Source organism: Homalodisca vitripennis, chromosome 6 (genome assembly GCF_021130785.1).
Source record: "Homalodisca vitripennis isolate AUS2020 chromosome 6, UT_GWSS_2.1, whole genome shotgun sequence".
Lineage (NCBI taxonomy): Eukaryota > Metazoa > Arthropoda > Insecta > Hemiptera > Cicadellidae > Homalodisca > Homalodisca vitripennis.
This window is the reverse complement of record NC_060212.1, coordinates 107,100,536-107,124,066: the sequence shown is the minus strand read 5'-3', so window position 1 is coordinate 107,124,066 and position 23,531 is coordinate 107,100,536. Positions and strand designations below refer to the sequence as shown.

Genomic DNA, 23,531 nt, shown 5'->3' with positions numbered 1-23,531 from the left:
TCGAATAACCTTGATATGTGTATACATTTAACAAAAACTTATATCTCTGCCTTTAAAATTATACATGGTATACAGTTGCTGAAATAACACTGGTATTTTTTAACCTGTTGACGAGTGCGCACGGCATTTGCCGTGCCCCTATGACGGTCCGTACTGAGTGACTCATTGACCAGTGACAGACTGTTAGGGAGTAAAACAAAAAAAACTTTTAAATGTTAATAAACTTGTTTATTATAGTTTAAATGTATATAAAAATACATCGTAGATTGTTAAAAGCAATATCTTCGTTTTAAAACTTTGCTAATATGTGATACTGCTCAAAACAAGGATATATACAAAGGGCGACCACATGTTGAACATTCATAGCTGGTTTCTTTTCTTCTTTGTCCAGTTCGAGTAGTGTGTTTGCATGCACACATAGCACTGCCTGAGTAGTTTTCGCTTCTTTGGCTTATTCTGGGGGAGTGGCCTTATAAAATGGCGACCTTGGAGGCGTAGTGGGTCTTGTGTCCCGCCTCCGTAAAATAGTTTTTTAAATTATCACCAGGTGCCACCACGATACAGGACTAGCAACGCTGTACAGAGACACTATTAGGAACAACTGAAAAGTTCCAAAAATCTCCGCTAGACGTCACAGTAAGTCAGTGAGAACGAATTGACAGTCATTAGTCTGCAACGGAAAATGCCGTGCCTCATACGGGACCAAACGGCAAATGCCGTGCGCACTCATTTGGGTATGTTTTGCTGCACTCGTCAACAGTTTAATTTGAATAAAGCCCCAGGGAGCCACACTGAGTCATGTATAGTATAGGCCCATAGTACGAAGTGTTAAGTCAAATTTGGACCCCTTTGCTTCATGTCATTTCCCTCCCTTACACAGGCAACATCTTTCTCACATCCCAATGGGATAAGACAAGTTTTGGATCAAAGCTGATTTGCTTGGCTGTACATAAAAGTTTTTGTTATTGTTGATCACAAGGGTAGGCTTAAATTAGAATTAGCTGTTAGTCAGCATTAATATTTGTGACTAACTTTAGAAAAGATCATAGTAAATACATGTCACAAACCTTATTCATAATGCGGCCTAACAAAATATAATTGTTGGAAAGTTTTTGTCCATTCTTACATCCGCCAACATAATAAGACTTTTCCTGTCACTTTTAATTTTCTTGCCAGATGCATTATTGAAAATACAAGCTTTGTCAGAAAATTGTCTCATGAGCTTCATGTTATTATTGAGAATACTTAGCCTCATTTCATATGTTCCATAACATAGGTAATATACCAGCTTTTGCACAGTTTTAAGCACGGTCTCAGTTGCTTAAGCTCCTCTAGATTTTGTACAGGCATTTGATGGTATGAGTCAAAGTTAATTGTCATTGCTAATGTTTGAGTAGTTCTGGTGTTTTAAATCGCTCATAGATGTTACTTTGTCTGATAATGAATGACCTGCTAAGAAAAATAGAATCAGCAGCACTACACCTTAATTAATAAATGTTTAATTGGTAAAATGAGTTTCACCCTAACGTACAAGTACCTGAAGATGAATTCATTGAATTCGAAATGTACATTGTACACAATAAAATCTTAAAAACAGTGTTAAAAGGTGTATTATTGTATATTATACAAAAATTAAGTTCTGCTAAATGAAAAACACTATTAAGGCACTGTAAAAAGAGACAAGCCCACTCATTTTTATCACAGAAACAGGCTCTGATAAAACAGATATTGGAACAAGACTTCTGTTTAAAAAAATAAGTATATTCAGGAGAGAAGCAGAATAGGCAAAACCAACTTTTATTTTTCTATGAGTTGGCATTTTATAAAACCTAATCCGTATCTCATGCTGTATTTTTCTGTGTCCAGTAATTGTCAATAGTTTTAATATCTCTTCTGTTTGTTGGATAATCAACAATGATCTGTTTTCCTTGTACTGGAAAAAAAAGTTGCCTTCTGAAAGGAAGGTAATGTAATTTTGTGTTCTGTTAATAGCTCGTGCTACGATGATCTCGACTGCGTATCAGAAGAAAATCTCACCCTCCCACATAGGAATAAAGCAGTCCAGTCGCCACGCAGCGCTGAACAACAAAGGTTGACTCATGTATTAGTGACATTGTAAATATGTAAATATGTCAGAACTTACTGAGGGCAGGATATCTGACTTTCTCTTACAAATTATCACATCAGATCAATAATTACAGTCCAGACGTTTTAAACACAAAATATTTAGTGTTCACTTATCTTCTATCTATTTCAAAGTCTGTGGAATTTTAGTGTGAATTGATTTACTAAATAAAAATGTTAATAATTTATTGGCTGAATATGACTTCTATTGCTGTAAATTACAAACAAATTAGATAAACCAAGCTTGAGCAATTAAAACTCGTGTTCGGTTATAAACGTTTTTACATAATACTTTTAGTACAAATATATCTTTGATTGATTTCAAAAAGTAGTTTATAAGTACATTACAAAGTGAATTAGTTACATGTAATTGGTCGTGGACTTAAAATATAAATCATTCACTATATTATATAATATTAAAATGTTTATTTAGACTATGCCATCACTACTTAATTTTAATGTTGCATAATTATAAAGCATAAATATTCATTTTCAAAGGGACTGGACTGATAAAGTGAGTTTGTTGAAAGTAAATGTGAATACAGTAAGACTGAAGTTATTTGTAACATAAAGACATTATTTTCTACTTTTCCTATTACTTTGTAAGTATGTGTACAGTTAGTTAAATTTGTTTTTGTTTTGTTCTTGATTAAAAATAACTTATCACTGTTTGTGTTTGTATCAGTTCAGCTTTAACCATGCTATCAAAGCAAATGTGTAAGCTTTACTATAGTACATAATCATAAAGTATAAATTTTTTTCTAATGATAAATTATTTTATTGTTTTGTTTTATTAGGTTTAATTGTTATTATAGTTTTTATCGCAAAGCCAAACTATATTCTACTAACAGTTAAGCTAGTGAATTATGAAAAAAATTGTAGTGATTTATAAAAGTATTCTAGGTAGTGTAAGTTTTAATATTTTTGAATTAGTTACTTTTCTCCCGGTGTTTTACTTTCATTAAGAAATTGTAATTATCTTAAAAAGTGATCTCTTAAAAATGAGGTCACAATCTCTTAACAGGGTGACCACTCCAAATTTGTATTAATTTCTCGTACAGTAATTACGAGAACAAATCGCAATCAGAAATGTGAACGTCCAAGTTTCAAATGTTGTAATAAAAAATACAATGTACTTATGGAATGTTTTATGGCATAATGTGAAACCTTGGATCTTTATCTTTAAATTTACATATGTTTTATTTCAAACAAATTAAAAATAAACTTGTTGTGAGGGATAATATTACAACATAGTTAATCCATTGAAAATAGATTAGTGTAATTTTAAAAGTAGTTAATGCACCAATAATCGTTTAAAGCCAGTTGCAGGATTATGCATCCGAAACAATATATTGAATTGTTCTCACAATATCATTCTAGGAGTAACTTTGTTAGGTAACCATAGGACTCTGGTAACAAAATGTGATTATTGTATTTGTGAGAAAAAACTTTAATTAAAATGATGCAGAAGTATTGGTATTTGTTTTCAACTCCAATAATGGTATAATAACACAACCATTAACTGTGGGGTTAAGGCCACAGAACATGTTGATGCTTTTTATTTGTACATGCATTTTATATAAATGACATTTTCTGTATTCGATTTGAAATAACCACATCATCTCATTAACACAACCATACAAAAGAACAGTCCTTTATATATAACCTCAACCTTCTTCTGACTGGAATTGAGGCTACCTTCTTCTTCGGAGGCTACAATTTTAGTTATTGCTGAAGTACTTTGGTCTAAATTACTCTACTGACCGATATGTCAGCCTCAGATTCAAATTTCCTTTTATAAGTTCTGTGGGAGAAAAAATATTTAGATTTTTTCCCGGTTTTACGAGATTTGCGGCTCATTCCTGGATGAGTGGCCACCCTTTTAAGGTAAACAAAATGTTGGCTTTAAGCTTCCTACTTTGTAATTTGTTTGTACAATCAAACCGATGAAAGTTTTTGTTTTTGTGATTTTTATTCTAAATAAGATAAATTTAAGTGCTTATGACTTAACCCATCTATTTATGTTGGTGGCAGGAACTTTAAATGTGTATACTTTTGACAGAGAACATGAATTGTTGTTCATAGATTATGTTCCGACATACTGATGTCCTACATTTCTAAGTTGATTATTAGTTGTTGTCAGTTTGTCTGTATAAATTGTTTATTTTCGAAAAGAAAAATGTTGATCTTTTGAAAATATTATGAAACCATTGGTATATTGACGAATATTGGGAAGGCTTAGATAAGCATTTGGATCATCTTCCCATCTGTGATAAAGACCCTCATTGGTTTGGACTTATTTCGACATAAAATCATTCATAGGTTGTACTGAGATTGGTATCGAAAAATTCACAAACTTAACTGATGTTATCGTTTATTTTTAATTTAATTATTAATTAATCTTTGTAAGTTGAGAGAATTGGTGAACATTGATTTGTATCCAAATTTGAATTAGCCCGAATTGCATTACTGATGCTTTAGGGATCATTCAACTGTGCATGATTAGTGGTAGTAAGGAAGCTTCTCATGCCTAGTCGTTATTTATTCGCTAATATTGATGTCACAACACTATGTAAAAGGTTATTCATTAAGAGTAATTTGTTACTCAAAAGCTTTACTTTTGTTGTTGTCAAAATCTTCTTAGTCTGTTTTGAAACTGCCAAAAATAAGACTGGTAGCTAAATATTTGCTTTCAGAAAGATTTTATGGTTTCTAGATGTTTCTAAAGTTTTGCCTTGGTGCACTCTTTCAGGTAACAATGTTTTAAAGATGGTTTCAATGAGTAAGTATCTATTTCAGTAAATATTCACCAAGTACATATTGTGGATAAGTATATTCAAAATTCAACAAGTACTGCATTATCCACTTTGTATGTAAATTTCTCACAGTAAAATGAATTATTTTAGTTTGAAACTAAATACATTAGTCTATTTGGAATAACCTTTTGAGATCTAGATATTATTTTGGGTTGTGTAAAATTTTGTGAAATAGAAATTGCTTGTGTTCAGAAAAATGTTAGTTTTCATGAGAGACGGATAACTTGTTCACCAATTGGAGAACAATAATTCCCATTTTAGTAAACAATTAACCCTTAGAGCAATGTGCTAAAATTGGCTTATTTCCCTTAGCTCTCATTTATTGAAAGCCAAAGTTAACTTTTGTGAACACCTTATTTTTGATATACTTGTAACCTTTATGAAAAGTTAAAAAAAGCATAACTTTTTTGTAAACTTTCTGGGCCAGAACGGCTATATTTTGTTTTATTGTTAAAACATTTGTTTGCGCTTTATTTGTTTTCTGCGCCTTTGCTGTATGAAAAGTAGAAAGAAGCAAAACAAATGTTTCATTTAATCAGTTTTACTACAAATATAGTAATATATAGAACATAAATATATAAAATCAAATAGATTGTTTACAAGTGAAGCACACAGTGGTTTGCAAATATGCTTGAACAACTGAAAATGTCTTTGCTGCTATACAAAGTCTATTTACCTACTAAGGCGAAACAGTCTAGAAACTTGCATTTTTTAAATAGGTTTTAAAAATCAGGTTTTAGTATCAAAATATTACAAAACTATTTAGTGAATAAACACCCATACACAATTTTGTATTTTCTCCTGATAATTGGCTTGTAGATTGTAAGCTCAATTCTCAACTTACATAGATACTTTGTATACCAAGTACTATTAGAAATTTTCCGAGAAAACAAGATTGTGCTGTCAAGGAATTTGCATTAATTAGGTACAATTTTATTTAAAAATGAATTTTACAGCACAAGATTAAAGAAGCAAATTCCAATACAACAACAAACGAAATTAGATTTTAACTGTTTCTTAAAGCAATTTATTTTACATAAACACTGTTGCTTGAGTGCTGAATTAGCTACTCGTAATTTTTGTCAATTGTTTGGAAACCTGAATTACCATTTACGTGGGCAAAAGTATATATATAAGTATAATTAATTGTAAAAGCTTGTATAAAAACTTGTGTGTATATATTGCATCATTCACGAGAAAATGAAATGTGAAACATGAGCCTGAAGATAGCTCGAAAAGTAGGCTGTGTTTGACACACAATTGATGTATCTAGAATGTATTTAAGAAACTCTTGATCAACGCTTTATTTTTTGTTAAACTATTGACTTTAGTTTATAAAATAAAGAAATCTTAACAACTCAAAAGTGGGTTTTTAATGGAGTTTCCTTTTTCCTTCAATTTCCCAGTGTCATATTTTTATAATGATGTATATATAGTTTGCTTTTAAATGCATTTTAATTTGTCATAACAAAATATCACTTAATAATATTGTGAAACAAAATAAACGTATATCAAGATTTTAAAAAAATAAGTCATGATAAAGCAGTTGAAAATACAAAAAGTTAGTGTGAAAATTAAGCTGTAATACATATTAGATGTGTCCCGTCACTATGATTGTAAATAGCAAAACCTTCGGTAAAATATTAGGACCCTGGAGTGAAATGAAGTAATATTATTATGTTGAATTATAGATAAAGCAGCAAGTAAAGCAAGGTGTAAGGAATAGTATTGTAGTTGCTCAAAGGCTATATTAATAGTGGAAAATAAACTATTTGAGAATATCATACTTCAAAGAAAATATAACCTTACCAGTAGTTTTTGTTGGACACTTGAAATGGCAGTGGAGGAACACTATCAACATTTTCAGTAAATGAAAAATAAAACACAACTATCAACAAATAATTTTGAAATATACTCAAATTTTTTAAAAAATAACAGATTTTGCTACAGCAATTAGCATTTTGTTCCTTTCAATCTTCATCTATATGACTTATCAACCCTTAAGCCAGTTCTCAACATGTGCGCTGTGAAATCCTGCCAATGGTCTCACGGTTGAGTGAGTGATTAACAAAATAACATGTAAAAAAAATGTATTATTGCTGTCATGCTAAACTAGGTTTATGTCATATTGAATTATTTATTGCTATTAATAGATCTACGTTCCATAATTACTTTTAAATTAATCAAAATTAAGTATAATCAAAAGAGATTGCTATGTAATCGCACAAAGAGTGTTCTGCTAAGAGAATCAGGAACATACAACACTATTTCTTAAAATATGTTGCCTTGACAACAGAATATGTCTTTCCACCCAGATGTGCTATTAAGCACAAATTAAACCCTTGTCAAATAGTACAGTCAGATAGAAAACAAAGAACATTAGCTATCAGAAGTTATCTCTAAAGGGCAAGGAGTGTACTACAATTTGACAAGGCTACTGGCAGTAAAAGATATCCGTTTCACATGCTATGTCAGAATTATTAATAACAACATCTATGTTGAAGATATTTTAGTCTGTAAACAAATTAAGGAATCCACTACAGGTAATTCTAACATTATGAATCTCCATGACATCGAGTGGCATGTGTCATTGATGATACAATGATTGATGAACACTTCATGTAGATTAAATGTTTTTATAGTTAGGTGTCTCTAATGTTGAAAAGATGTAGAGAGTTCGTTTTGAGCTTCTTTGTTACAGACTGTTTTTTTCTCTTCGGATGGATGTTGATTCCAGGAGTCAAATGTGTCACAACGTCGTGACTTCAGACGCTGTACTAAGTGGAAGGTGGAATGGAGCTAAACTGAAAATTAGTGTTGAATCAACTCTTCCCATCATTGCTCTTCGTTATATGTGGCAAAAGTGTTTGGAATATGTGAAGGTGGCAGTTAAATGGGAGATTGAAAAAAGAGGCTTCGAGCTCTCATTAGGGTAAAAGAGACCAGTCCGATTTGGACTCGGTACATGATCCATAGAGGAGCATTGGCCACTGCCCATCTCAGTAAGGAACTGAACGATGTACTTAAGATCATGGTTGGCGCAATCAACTACATAAAAACGCAACTGAAAAGCTAAATATTTGTAAGGACATGTGATCTGACCATTTGTGTATTTTATTCTACAATAGTTCTCATTGGTTGTCACTTGGAAACTCCCTTTCTAGAGGTTTTGAGCTGTTCACTTCCAGGTCTAATAATAAAGTTTAAAAAAGAACAAGTAACAGTGCATTCTCAATTCTCAATTCTCAATTCTTTATTCAGTTTGTACATACATACAAAGAATAGTGTCATATATGTAGAATAGTACATAAATTATGTATTTAACCTAAACTACAATTTAGTTAGCCATTATTTTAAATCAAATAAATAAAAAATGACATTTCTGAGTTAAGATTATACTAAGTCCTATTATTTTACCAAAAAGCATCTCAAATATAAATATTTTTATTGGGATTTAGGAAAAAAAACTCTTCCAATGAGTAGCAGGGGCGTTGCAGCAAATATTTCTTTAAAAAACACCGGAAGCCCTTTTCATAGATTTTGCTCTTTATATTTGTCGGCAGGTGATTTAAAAATTTAATGCCATATAAGTGGCTTTCTTTTTGTAGAAACTAAGTTTGTGTTGGGGTAAATCTAGGTTGTTTCGGTGTCTAGTGTGATAAGAATGAATATTACTACGCGTATCTAGTTTGTCAAGATTACTTCCTACACACATAATGCACTCTAAAAATGTATTGATTCATATATTGTTGGGATTTCTAAAGTGGAAAATTTTTCTTTTTACCGAGATTCTCTCTTCTAAATTTAGAATTGTTCTTAGTGCTTTTTTTTGAAGTATCAAAATTGTGTCTAGATTTTTTTTTAGATGTTCCACCATAAATGGCCAACCCGTAAGCTAAATGAGAATGCACGTGTGCATAGTAGATTGACTTTAATGTCTCAGTGCTACACAGTAAAGACATGCGCCTCAAGATGTAGAGCCCTGATGAAATTTTGCTCGCTAAATATTTTATGTGACCATCCCAGCTAAGATTATTGTCCACATTAAGTCCTAAGAATTTGATACTATTAATTTTTTCAATTTTAGTTTGTTTTAACTGAAATTGGTATTTCTAAAATATCTTTACTTTGTACAGTGGAAAATATCATTTGATTAGTCTTGCAGCCATTTAAAAATAGACTATTTCTTTGAAAATAAGTTTGAATGGTTTTTTAATTGTTCTTTACAGGGCTATTTCCAGATTTTCATAAGTTTTAGCAGTCACAATTAAGTTAGAATCATCAGCATATAAGATCAAATTACTTTTTGTACCATTAATGTTGTTTAAGATTGAGGGCATTCCTTGGATGTAGCATAAAAACAGCAATGGTCCCAAAATAGAACCCTGAGGTACTCCATGCTTGATTTTTAGTGTGCTAGATTTATGTTTTACTACTAGAGTATTTTGTTTTGACGTAATCTCAACATACTGGGATCTGTCCGAGAGGTATGATCTAAACCAGTTTTAGAGAAAGGTTTGATAAACCCATGACTTTAAGTTTGTCAAGAAGGACTTGGTGAGAAATACTGTCAAATGCTTTTGACAGGTCCATGAAAACCCCTATGGACTTGTCCCCCTTGTCTATAGAATCTATTATAGTTTCCGTAAATTCTAGCAGAGCTGAAGTAATGGATTTACCTTTACGGAATCCATGCTGCTGCCTATCAAATAAATCATTGTTTTTTAGATGATCTACTAATCGACTGTACATAACTCGCTCATAAATTTTTGACAAGGAAGGTAAAACCGATACCGGACGATAATTATTCATTTTAAATTTTTCTCCCTTCTTAAAAAATTGGTATTACTCTAGACACTTTTAAAACTTCAGGGAAATTTCCAGTTATAAGCGACGAGTTAATTAAATGAACTAAAGGCTTCAACAAGGACTTACCAACATACTTAATTAGTTTCAGCGGAACTTCGTCATGGCCGACGATGATTTATTTTTTTAATGATGAAATAATTCTATCTAATTCCTTTTCATCTACCGGATTACACCGAAAAGGGTTTTGTATATAAGATTTTGATCTAGAACATTTTGCACTGAATGACTTGCGGACTGTGGTTCCTTAGCTGTATTTTGGATTAAAATCTCCTATTACATCTATGAAATAGTTATTGAAACAATTTGAGATGCTTAAAGGGTCTGATATTATTACATCATTATCATTTTTTATACAATTTATAGAACCCTTTAGGACATTAGAACTTTTTCCAATCTCTTTATTTATAATTTGCCATGTTTTCTTACTGATATTATCTGAGTTTCTAATTTGTCTGTCATAAAAGGTTTTTTTTAGCATTAACTAGCTTAGTTTTGTAATCTTTGGTTTTCAATTTACAATATTTCATGAAATCTTCACTACCACTACGTTTAGCTTGTTTTGTAAGCTCAACAATATCCTTCTGTTCCATAATCAATTTGTCACTAATCCAGCTGCATTTACTTTTACCAAGATATTTTTTTACTTTTTTTTTAGGAAAAATTAAGTTAAAGTTGTATTGAAAAATACTGTTAAATACCTCAAACTTTTTATCTACATCAGCTAAATACATTGTCAACCAATTTTCATTGGACAAGACATTCTTAAAAACACTCATATTATTTTTCGAAAAGTCCCTAAACTCTACATATTCAAATTTTTTTCCAAGACCATTCATAGTATCTAGTTTAAAAAATTTTTTACTTAAGATATTTATGATGTTTTACAATAATATGCATAAGGAAAATTTGATACCAATGTGAATTATAAGGTCACAATACTTTATTGTTTGTCTTAAATAAACTATTGAGGAAAGCTGATGGGGTGGGGATGGAGATTAAGTATGAGAGGGGATAGGATATTGTCACGGAAGGTATTACAGAAATAAAAGGTATTTAATACTATTCAAATCTTGATATGAAAAGTTTGAGAAGCACTGCCTTAGTCCAACAGAAACGAAGTTTGGTATGTATATCCCTTCACAATAATTATGAAATAGTTGTAATACCTGATTTCAAGATTCTTATGACAGTTAAATCAACATAAACGTAGTTATTTTGTGAGTTCATTCCTAGTATAATGAAGAAATGGTTGTACTATTTGACCTCAAGTCTTTTCATTGTTCACTTTAGTACATATTGGTGAAATAAATAGAAATGCTCAAAACAAGAAAATGTTATTCATAAATGTACAACTATAAAGTAATTACACTATAACTAAACATTTCATGATCACTTTCAGAATAAAAACCACCAATAACTGAGTTGGTTTTATTATGAGAACTGTTTGGAAAGTAACCTTTTTTCTTTTTTGTATAAACCCTCAAAAGTAGATTATACATTCTAAAACTAAGACTTTCCTTTAGTTTTCAATATACTTTCCATGAATATGCAACTATGCACTTTAAAATTCCTTCTGTTAAAACATCCCCCTTGTACCCTGAGCTATACATTCACTGCATTTTTGATTTCTCATTATCCTCAAAGCACATAGAGCCAAATCTGGGCTATAAGATGGGTGCCTAAAAATATCACATTAAGAGACATTGTGGTGCAGACAGTGGGGTTTTTTTTGAGTCGCTTGATATAGATTTTATAGTATTGTAGTTTACAATTGTGTATTAAATACCAAATTCCACCTGCAGTACTCCTTTTAAATCCCAAAATGTTGTTCCCATAAGCTTTCTGGTAGAAAAATCTTGCCGTGATTTGATTAATTTGTGTGGCAATGGAGTGTAACGCCTTGTCTTATCAGTTCTTTAGTATCAGGATTCACACTCTTGACTCAAGTTTCACCTCCGATCATATTTCTGTTTAAAAGATTCTCCTTATTGGTCATAGCGCATAAGAAAGTCCAGAGCTGATGTAATTCATTATGTTTTGTAATCTATTAAATGACCAGATATAACCTGCTATTTATTTCTTCGTCATGAACTTTTGTTCAGTCATTTTTATAAAGAACGAAAATCATTCCTAAATAATGCCTTCATTCATTATCTTGGGTCCATACACAACAAAAAGTTCTTTATGAGTTGCTTCAGATCATTAAAAACTGTAATAGCATGCGTTGGCCTTAACTTCAATACTCTTGTACAACTGCTGTCTGCTCTGATATTCTTTAGATCATGATACCCTGACATAGCATACCTCAACTTTGACTTGTATACCGGTATGTTACTCTGAGATTCTGCAAATTATGAAACCCTGACATAGCATAACTCAACTTTGACTTGTATACCGGTATGTTACTCTGAGATTCTGCAAATTATGAAACCCTGACATAGCATAACTCAACTTTGACTTGTATACCGGTATGTTACTCTGAGATTCTTTAGATCATAACACCCTGTCATAGCATGCCTCAGCTTTGACTTAAGTTCTCGTATGCCACTACAAACTACTCTCTGAGATCTGCAGATCATTAAACACTGTTATAACATGCCTTGGCCTTAAGTTAAACACTCTTGTACCACTGCTGTCCGCTCTGAGATTCTGCAGATCTCAGCCTTGACTTAAATTCTCGTATGCCACTGTAAGCCACTCTGTTGGACCTGGACAAAGTGCTCAACGCTGACATATGGCCTAGTGGCTGCTTGCTTAAGAAATTCAAGGGAGTTCTTCGAAAAGAAGCAGTCATCAACGGGACTTCATCAAACGAACATTTTTTACCCATGGAAGACAACTCGCAGAGCTCAACCCAAACCGAAGGCTAAGACCGCAGTCTCCGGATGATGTTCCAAGGACTCAAGAAGATGACAACAGTATGAACTTAATGTTTTTAAATGTCCAAGGCCTCAAGGATAAATCTGTTATATTGGAGGGTTTTTTACTTGGCCTAAAAGTGTCTGTTGTTTGCATCTCAGAGCATTGGCTACAATATGACGAGGTTAGTTTTTAAAATCCTATAGGCTACTCTCTGATAAGTTCCTTTTGTCGTTCAAAATTTAAAAGAGGTGGTTCTCTAATATTTGTGAGGAATGATCTAACTTCTAACACCAAAGAGCTAGATTTAGGTTTCCTATGTGACTAAATGCATTTTGAAGTTTCCGGGATATTCATAGATAAATTTAACTTAATTGTTGTCTCCGTATATAGGTCACCCGATGGCAACCTCACGGTTTTTTTAGAACAGTTAGAGTGTTTACTATTATTTCTTTCCAAGTGGCACAACTCCACAGTTGTGGTGGGAGGAGACCTTAACGGAGAATTTGACATTACCAAATGTACCAAAAATAGTGTTAAAACATTTTTGAATTTATTAAGACAACATAATTATCACTGTATGAATTATTTACCAACCAGAAATCAAAATTGTCTGGATAATATTTTTTGTAATAGACTTCCAGCTACTGAAAGGGTGATCTGTGAAGTTATCTCCTTTCCTTTTTCTGATCATGATGCCCTATTATTTAATTTGCTTATTAAGTTTATTGTATCTGAAGCAAACAACATACAGGAGAGGTCTTTTGGCTTCTTTAAAATGGTATTACCTGTGAGGAAATTTGGTTGTGTGGCAGAAATGCTTCTCTGTACTGATTGGGACCTAGTATTCAGCAATAATTTCAACACCACTGATTTATTTTCAAAATTTTTCTTTAAAATTACCTCAGCAATACATTTTTATTGCAATCTTATTAAATTATATTCTGGCCCAGTAAAATCAAAAACAGATGGTTTTCAAAAACAGCCCTGGTATACAAAAGAATTAACATGTATGAAAAAATAATTTGATTGCTTTGAGTCAAATTCTGAAAGAGACACCTTCGTCCAATTTGAAACAACAGCTTGCCAATTCTAAACTAAAGTACAGAAAAGCTATGTCTGAAGCCAAGCAGGCTTATTACAGAGAAAAAATAGAAGGTAGTAACAATAAGTGTAAGGCAGCTTAGGATTTAATAAAAAAAAGACACTCAAGGTCATACTAGCAATAGTAGAGTTGAAATCTCACCCCAAGAATTTTTAATGACTTCTGCATAAACTCAGTTAAAAAACTAAGGCAAAGTGCCACTAATCCTAATATAACACCCCACTGTTATATGTCAAAATTAAATGTTACTCCTGCTCAGTTCTCTTGGAAATTAATTACTCAAGAAGATGTTTTAAAAACAGTTAAAAGATTAAAAAATTCAAATAGTTGCAATTTTTACAATATGTCAAATAATTTATTAAAGCAAATAGTTCCATCCATAGTACTTCAATTGACTTTTGTATTCAACATATGTTTAGCAACTTTCGATTTATGTCTGAAATAAGTGAAAGAAGTACAAGGAGGGGTACATCCTTATTATCTATCCCAATTCATCGAACAACTACCTTTAGCAAATCGTTTACAGTTTCTGCCTGTCGATTGTGGAATGCTTTACCCGTGAACATCAGAGCCATCGATAAGCGCGCTCGCTTTGGGGCGGAGGTCAGGGCCTTGATGCTGGGGGCTCAGGGAGTATAGCGATTGGCGGCTTTGGTGTGCGATACTTAGGGCAATTGCATGCAAGTTGAATGAATGCGAGTGTGTGTCTTGCGATATTATTGTAAATTTGTATATAGTTACACTAATTATTGATGATTGTTTTTATTTTAAGATTCATTTAATATATAGTGTAAATAAATAAGTTTTAGTTATAAATGTATTCATATATATGTTAGTTTAATTTTTATGAGGTTAAGTGGTAGAGAGGACTTTATAGTCCTAACTTCGCCTCTAATAAAGTCATTTTTCTTTTCATTTTAGCCAATGGTGTTTTCCCTGCTGGACTGAAAATTTCTCGAGTCTGCCCAATTTACAAAAAGGGTCCAAAAAAAAACCAGCCGGAAAGCTATAGGCCAGTCTCAATTGTACCTGCTATATCTAAGTTGCTTGAACTTCTTATCTTTGATCAAGTTAATGAATTCTTAGAACATAATAATCTGCTTTGCACATCACAGTATGGTTTCCGTAGTGGCAAGTCAACCCTAAATGCCATAGATGACTTGGTGCGAAATGTGATTGAGGCTTTTGCTCTGGCCGCCTTTTGTGACCTGAGCAAGGCTTTTGACTGTGTCGATCACCAGGAATTGTTGTTAAAATTAGAATTTATGGTATTAAAGGATCTGCCCTACAATTTTTTGAATCATATTTAACCAATAGAGAACAGCTTGTTTGTATTAATGGAGATTGGTCAAACAGGGTGAGGGTGGAGCATGGAGTACCTCAAGGTTCTGTGCTTGGACCCTTACTTTTTTGATTTCAATAAATGACTTACCATCAAATATTTCATATCCAGTTAAATCAATTTTATATGCGGATGACACCACCTTTTTTGCAGCCGCTGGCATGATAGGTGAACTTTCCCATCTAATAAACAGTGCTGTAAATGAGGGGGAAATCTGGTTTAAAAGCAATCATTTCAAGTTGAATTCTGATAAAACCCAACACTTAGTCTTTATTTTGAGGCCTTTTGACCAAAATTTACAACCCAAAGATGCGTGTGTCAAGTTTCTTGGAATGCATTTAGATAGCAGACTTCAATGGAATTCCCATGTAGATCATGTGTCAATTAGGCTATCTAGAGTTGTCTATGTGATTAGACATCTTAAAGCCCTTGTTGATATGAGATATTTAAAAATGGTTTATTTTGCAATCTTTCTATAGTATCTATAGATATGGCTTAATTTTCTGGGGTGGTTGCAGTAGAACAAAAGAGATTTTAATTATTCAAAAAAAGGTTATTCGTATTCTCGCAAATGCAGTAGATGATGCCCACTGCAGGCCGCTGTTTCAATTATTAAAAATTCCAACAATAATTAATTTGTATATTTATGAACTTTTATCTTTTCAAAATGATGTGCATTCTTATCACACCAGAAATAGTAGTAATATTTCAAGGACGCATTCCAGGCTAGGAAAAACACTCAATAGCCACGTAGAAATGTTTTTCAAAATCTATAATAAAATTAATAAATATATTAAAATTAGCAATTACTTAAACAATCAAAAGTTTTTATTAACAAAATTGTATGAATGGCTGTTGAATAACCCAGTCTATTCAGTTCAAGAATTTTTGCTTTTGAAACAAATAGATATTTTTTAGATAGCTATATGCCTATATTGATACTTGTGATACATTTAAATTTCTGAGCTGGTGCAATATTGTTGTATATGTTATATTTAAACTTTTATGTGCAGTTTTTTTGTTATTTAACTTCAGTGTTTTTATGCTATTTTGTCTTTCATAATAATTATTTTGTCTGTGATAATTTATTTTTATGTATGTTATTTTGATGTGCAATATTTATTTATTATAACCTAGTAAAACTTAAAACCCATGCCTGTTAGCTAATGATATATTCAAATATTTATAATTTTTTATGCCATAAATTATTGAAAAAAAATTGACTGTAGCTAATTCAAGCTGTAATATGACTTTGTCAATACATAATATGTATTATGTCAACGACAAAATTAAGATTCTTGATTCTTTTTAAACTGTCTTCTTTGAGTTTTACTAAGCAGTTGCAGATGGAAGAGTTCAAGGCTAATCTTGTTGCAACATGAGAACTGATGTGTCAGTTGACATTTGACAAAGGGTTTTATGTTACCAATATAATTGAATAATATACTTGCATATATTTTAATACATGGAAATTTTGCAGTATTGCAATAAAAAAGTATTGTATTTAAATTTAATCTAAGCTAATTATTTTAAATCCTAAAAAATAATTTACAGATTTGGCATCATTTAATATGCCGATGGAGTGCCGATGGCCGAGCGGTCTAAGTCGTTGGACTTGGGGTCTGAGTTAGAGATAGCGCAGGTTCAAATCCTGTCTGTGACCGTTGCACTTTTTATCAGTACAATCAACCTCGTACTGTATCGACTCTCCCCTTTATTCTGTTTGATAAGATCCTCGCACAGGCCTGTGGCCCATGAGGACGGACAGAATAAGGCTTAAAAGGAGATCGGTCCCTATCCTTAAAAAAAAAAAAAAACTTTGTCAAACAATTTGAAGCTTATAGTTGGTAATTTAGCATTGCATGAATGCACATTATAAAGATAACTTATTTATATTCACAAGCTTTATAACTCAAAACAAAGTACACTACTACAAAAAAAAAGTTTAAATGGTTGGTGTCTAGTACATTTTTTATAACTATATTTTTTTGTTATTTCACTTATTTAAACATTTTCAACAGACGCCAGTTTTTAAATATTAAAGAAAATAACACAATTTATTTTACTTTTCTGTTATCTATCCAAACCTATGTGTTAAATTTGCTTTCTTTAGCTTAACTAGTTGTAGTGATAATTGTTTTGTAAAAGATACAAAATAGCAGCTAGCAGCTAAACGAAAAATTTCTCAACCTATGTCTATATGTCATTTTTTGTTCGAAATAATGAATACAATCATCCACAGAAGTTTGTGACACCCTTTTGTGAACACCCTGTATACCATGCAGACACCAAAAACACCTTGCCATGGGGGGGGTGGGGGGGGGGGGGGGTGGGGGGGGGGGGGGGTGGGGGGGGGGGGGGGTGGGGGGGGGGGGGGGTGGGGGGGGGGGGGGGTGGGGGGGGGGGTTAATGATCACGAGTCTTTACTATTTACTTTTGTATTCAAATCTTCCGTCATATTTTACTTTAAGTTCTCTTTTTAGCAGTTGGAAAACGCATCGTGCTAATAAAATTAAAACATTAAGCGAATTTGAGTCAAAGTAGAAGGTTATTGTGATTGTGCCACGTTTATCTTTAACCCACGACTCAATTATTGATAGCTGCAAACGATTGCTTTGTTTCCGAGGATCTACGTCATTGTTCTTGCTCAACCTGCCACTCTGAGGGAATTAAAAGAAAACGAGCTGTATAATACCGGATGATTTCGTTGCAGTTTACCTCGTGTATGTTAAAGATTAGCTGACAGAATGGGTATTTTACAATGTATGAAGTTGCCACATCATTTGTATAGAAGATCAAATTGGTAGCAATTAGAAGGTTATCATCATGTTTTCATTGTTTTGTATCCATTTGTTATTGTATAATATGTGATTAAAAAACATCCGGATCCTATATAATATTTGAGTAGTGCTCCGAAGAAGTTATTGATTCTTCTTATTTACATTGTATTAATTAAATCTTTGTGTATGGTTTGTATTACTTATTCTTTTCGTATTTTACAGCATTTACATTACTTAGTTTGATTTTTATTCTTCTGCAGCATACATACAAGCGTTGATGGTTTTTACTTCTTTAGCCCGTCTTATGAGGTATTATTTACAGCATTTGGACATTCTTAGAAGATCTTTATTCCTTTGCAGCATACATGCCAAGGTTGATGGGCTTTTACTTCTTTAGCCGTCTTATGAGGTATTATTACAAGCATTGACATCTCTTAGGAAGATCTTTATTCTTTGCAGCATACAAATTGGGCAAGCAGTTGATGGCTTTTCTTCTTTAGCCGTCTTATGAGGTATTATTACTAGGCATTGACATTTCTTAGAAGATCTTTATTCTTTGCAGCCATTAACATGCAAGGCGTTGATGGCTTTTTCTTCTAAAGGCCGGATGTTATTGTGTCCAAGCAGCGAAGACGGTTGTAGGTGATTACTTTGCTGTTAAGCGGACGTATATTTTCCAGGTAAGCGGGACCACATTTCTTGATAGAATGACCACAATTTCTCGAGGTCGTATGGTGTCATCGATCTTCTCTATCCATCTTCGCTGATTGGATATTGAAATCAAACCTACTAATAATTAACAATCATCGTCTTCTTTGTTCTTTAATTATAGTAAGTTTGATCTCCGATATCATGAAAGCTCGGAGCATACCTGTATTACTGAGAACAAAGTAGGCTTCTGTGGCGAATATCTGCCTCTATTCAGTCATTCAGGGTTGTTATTCTCGGCTTACAAGTATTAGGACTACGAAAGGTATTACCGGGTGGCCTTAATTGTCTCCCCATTATTAAACTTTATTATGAATAGAGATGGAGCCTAATTCTACTCTGGAGGATGTTTATCATGACCAACATGTGGAGTTTTTATTTTACTTCTTCGTTTTTAGGTACCTTTATAAATCGAGGTGTTTCATTTTGCTAGGGGTTCGTATTTAAAAAATTTTACTCACCCCCAAAATACCTCTACTTGTGGGGAGGGGGGGGAAGTCGAAAATTTTCCATACATCAACAAAACTGCTCAGTTGGTCATGTAAACTTCCCCCAATAGGTAAATTACTCCATATCTATTCATAAAGAAAGTTATCTGGGGGAGGGTGAGGAGTTTTAAGGCACCCGATTATAATAATAGTACATAAAATTAATGGAGTTGAATGACACACAATATTACATTTCCATTTCCAAAACATAACTTTGTAAGCTTATAAAGCAGACCTTACACTCCTAAGCTACAGTTCTAACGCAGGGTCATTTTCTTCTCCAAATTGGTTTCACTACTTTACATTCTCTTATTATCCATAAACCTTTAAATATTACGAAACTGGGGTAATCCATTTTTTCCTTAACTAACCACTTTTTTTTCTAGACAACATTGTTCTCTTTTTTCGGTATTTCTATCCTTCCTTTTGTAATAAACATATATAACTCGCCCCCATTTCTAATCGGTTTTCTTATAACGAGTCTGTGTCAGAAGGTGTATTTCCAACAGACTCAAACATCAGGCAAACAATTCCATTAGCAAAGCCTGGTGTTAGCTTTCGCATACCCATATCCATAACTCCAGTAATCTCAAAAGCATTTGAAAAAATTATTTAATTCCAGACTTATTAACTTTCTTAATAGAAAAAAGTACTGTATCCATATCAGTTTGGATTTCAGACCTGATTCCAATATTTCATCTGCAATAACCTTCACTTTAAACAAATTGTATCTTCACCGGTCTGGTGAACACACTCTGATTTATTTGGTAACTTAAGCACAGCTTTTGATGTATTCGCTCATCGCATGTTGCTAAATAACTTGAATGATATGGGATAAGGGGTGTCGATTGGCCGTGTTTAATGTGTTTAAATAACCAGCAAGGGCAACACTTATCATTCGGACTACTCATTAGTCAAGACAGGTATACCCCAGGGCTCAGTGGCAGGACCGTTGTTTTTTCTACTTTACATTGAATGATCTCCGAAAGCTTACTTAAGTGGGACTCCCACATTAACTTGGTAGTTAAGTATCTTAATTCTGCAACTTTTGCCCTGAGATAGATGACTTTCCTAAATTAGTCTCCAAGGAAACTTTCAGCTTCTTCGAATCAAACGTTAGCTACGGTACAATATTCTGGGGTTTCTGCAGTGCTTACTCGTTCCGTGGATTTTCTGCTTCCAAAGGAGGGTATTTAGGAGTGTCTGACTGGCTGGACCAGCGTGACAGCTGTTCATCCGATCAAGTGGTACTCTCACCCAGGCATGCTTCCTCATTTATCACACAGTAGTTTTTTGTGTTTAAAAACAAACATAGCTTTTAAATCCCCAGTAATAATTATAGCACTAGGCATAAGGAAAAACTCTTGGTCGAATCGAGCCAGTAGGTCACTTGCCTCCTATCTATAATTGATTGCATAGACTTTGATTTCGTTTGTGTTATCAGTAAAACTAATACAAATGCAATTTTACGAATGCTTATATTATTTTAATCTAATGATGCAAAAAGCTGTTTTAATGCTCAGTTCTGGAACTAGTTACTATTAAAATGGCAGATCGGGCAGAAAGGTGGTGGCAAGTAGCCTACTCGTCATTGCTTGAAGGGCAGCGATCAGTGCAAACATAATGGAGGCGTAGTGACCGATTGTTAAAACGCGTTTTTTCGGGATGATCTAGTAGAATGATAAGGATTATAAAATTTTACTTGTAAAACATTCCAAAATGTTGAATTCTCTTGTAATTTTGATGATTATATATGAAAAGAAAGGGAATTATCCAGCTACATATTTCAGCACACGTTTCGTGTAAATTTGTTTCACACCGAAGGGATGGTTGGCCTGGCTCAAAGATATCTGACACTCCCGGTCACCGGCCACTCTCACTAGCGCCACCGGGTCACGGTTCACGGTGACTACGTCACTGTGTCACTGCTACCGCCCTGTCACGGCGCCGCGCCGCTCCCGACTACTCCTGTTCCGCTGTTCCACATGCGCGGGGTGGCGCCAAGGACCGGTCCTGGAATTGGAATGCGACCGACACTGGCGCCCCGGCAGCTCCGAATGTGAGGTCAATGACATACCTTACCTGTCAGTGAGTGATACACCCCTGTCTCATCCGGTTCAAGGACCGGGTTCTCGCTTGTCATCGGTTTGCAGGAATCGACACAATTCTGTTGAGTTTATAGCGCCTGATTCCTCTTTGGTGTCTCGCAACAACAATGCCACGGTACTGTAGATTAACATTGGACACCATGACGTTACTTAATGAATTACTCGAACTATCGAAATGTCGACATCCTTGGACCGAATTTATATATACAGAAATGGGAAAATAGCACAATATTTTAGTAGCTTATGTGTTAATCATTACCTTATAATTTAGCTAGAGTACATAAATGTGCACTACTCTAGGTTACAGCTGTAGTTCGTATACTATAGGTATAGCTAGAGTAGTATTGGTATATAACATGTTTGTCGCTAAAATAGGTTACAGAGTATTGTGTTGTTTTTCTTCTGTACAATATGAAATAATGTCATCCTCCATAGGTTCTAGTATATCTGTTTACGACATCGCTGGGTTCCTGACAATGCCGAGCAGGCGTATGATAAAAATCATAAAATGTTGAAAAATATTTAAACAGTATGTAAGTTTGGACGGTTTAATTTCCCCTAAAGATTGTTTCAACAAGCTCCTTCATAGTCGTCATTTGCGTTACGTTGTGCGCAGGAGCAACCACAGTAATTGGCCCGGTTCCAGCTCTGTCAGCAGATACAATATTGCAGATGTCGCCCGCGCCACAATCTAACCTTGACCCTGATCTAGAGCGATATGCTAGAGAGAGGTCCAGACAGCTGTCCTGTCCTAATACAGCTGACTAGTCTACGCGTAGAAATAATGCTTGAGGCAACGTCAGCTGTACGATAACAGAATAAAAGCAGCGTGCTTATGTTTGTGTAGAGTGGCTTGGTGTAGGTGGTGCACACCCGATGTGGAGTTCTTGGAAAATTAATATGATTATTATAAAAATTGATAAAAATCACAAGGAGTTCTTGGTGTATTTGAACAATTTTTACAAGGAAGCCATGGAAATAAGTTTGTTTCCCGCAAATTTATCTCAAGAATGTGTAAAGTTCATAAGAGTATACGTTTATTCAAAGCTTATAACAAGAATGTTAGGCACAAAAAGTCAATCTTATCATGAATTCTACTCTCAGAGACAATTAGGTTCCGTGCACAAAGGTAATGTGTTTGTACTTCTAAAAAGAGCAACCTTCAATGACCGATCATTCCGATATTTTGTTGTCTGTGATGTGGAAACCACGTAGTACACTTTTTTAAATATTTACCTGAATTTTAATTAAACACGGATTGTCACCTATCCGCAGAGCAAATATCCCATAAGCATTTCATAAAACTAGTTGAGTGATGTGCGGCTGAAAATGACTAGGAATGCAGCATTTTCTCCGTAATGGTGATAACGAAGGGTTTTAACCTCCGGAAATGTTTTAAAACGTTGCCTAAGAGATTTTTTAATTCTACACAATTTTTGATGGGTCATATCCCTTAGTTGATTTTTTTAGTAAAGTTGCAAACTAAAATTAATGTCCAGCCTAATAATTATGTGTCTAATGTAGAAACACTGAGGTAATCATATAAAATCAAACCACATTTATTTCCATAAAGATATACATATAATATGCTTTATGAGGGAGCAGTTCAAAATATAATCTTGGCACCAATATGAGGATTGTGTGGTAAAAACTTTGTTCGGTAAAGCCAGTTTCTTATCGGTGACGCGTATATGCGTTATCAAAATAATCTTGTTTTATCAATTAAATTTAAAAACACGATTCAAGTTGCTTACAAAAATAAGTAGCACATTATGTTCTTTGGTAGAATGCTGAGCTGTTTAGTAATAGATCTCATCACAAACTACAAGTCCTTAAATAAAAACCAGTGAAAAAGCTAGTCTTACACCTGTTGTCTACAACCGAAGCGAGGAGCAAAAGGAAAGTTAACACAAAGATAACAATCAGTAGATTAAGCGAAACCGAGTTGGCTAGAGTACTCGGTAACTCCCCGGCTGTTCTACATTCGTAAACCGAAGCTATCTTGGGATTGGCATGTTGTTTTTAATTAATTAATTGTCTTTCCCCACACGTTTCCCTCAGTCCTCTTGTCTGTGCCACTTAACGCTGCGTGTGGCCTTGACAGAATCACCTTACTTAATAATGCACTTGACTGGACAGATATTCTTAGGAGACAAGAGTCCAGTTTATCTTTAGAGATAATTTTCTTAATCTAGGAAAGAAATAGATCGGATTACTAAAGCTAGTTTCGGCGCGAAGGTCGAGATATGAGAGGGCCATCAAAAAGGGTTAAAAAATAATGAAAATGGTAATTTTTCACTCAGATTTTCTATATTTTTCTTGCCTGGACACA

At 33.7% G+C, this 23,531-nt stretch overlaps 1 protein-coding gene across 1 annotated transcript in view; it reads left to right on the top strand.

Moving 5' to 3' along the window:
* LOC124364690 (serine/threonine-protein kinase VRK1-like) overlaps positions 1–6,304 on the top strand; it is a 40,284-nt gene extending 33,980 nt beyond the window's left edge. The window contains exon 13 of the mRNA XM_046820358.1: positions 1,993–6,304. Coding sequence (XP_046676314.1) covers positions 1,993–2,096 — 104 coding nt within the window. The 3' untranslated portion in view covers positions 2,097–6,304. The remainder of the gene's footprint in view (positions 1–1,992) is intronic.
* Positions 6,305–23,531: the final 17,227 nt, after the last annotated feature.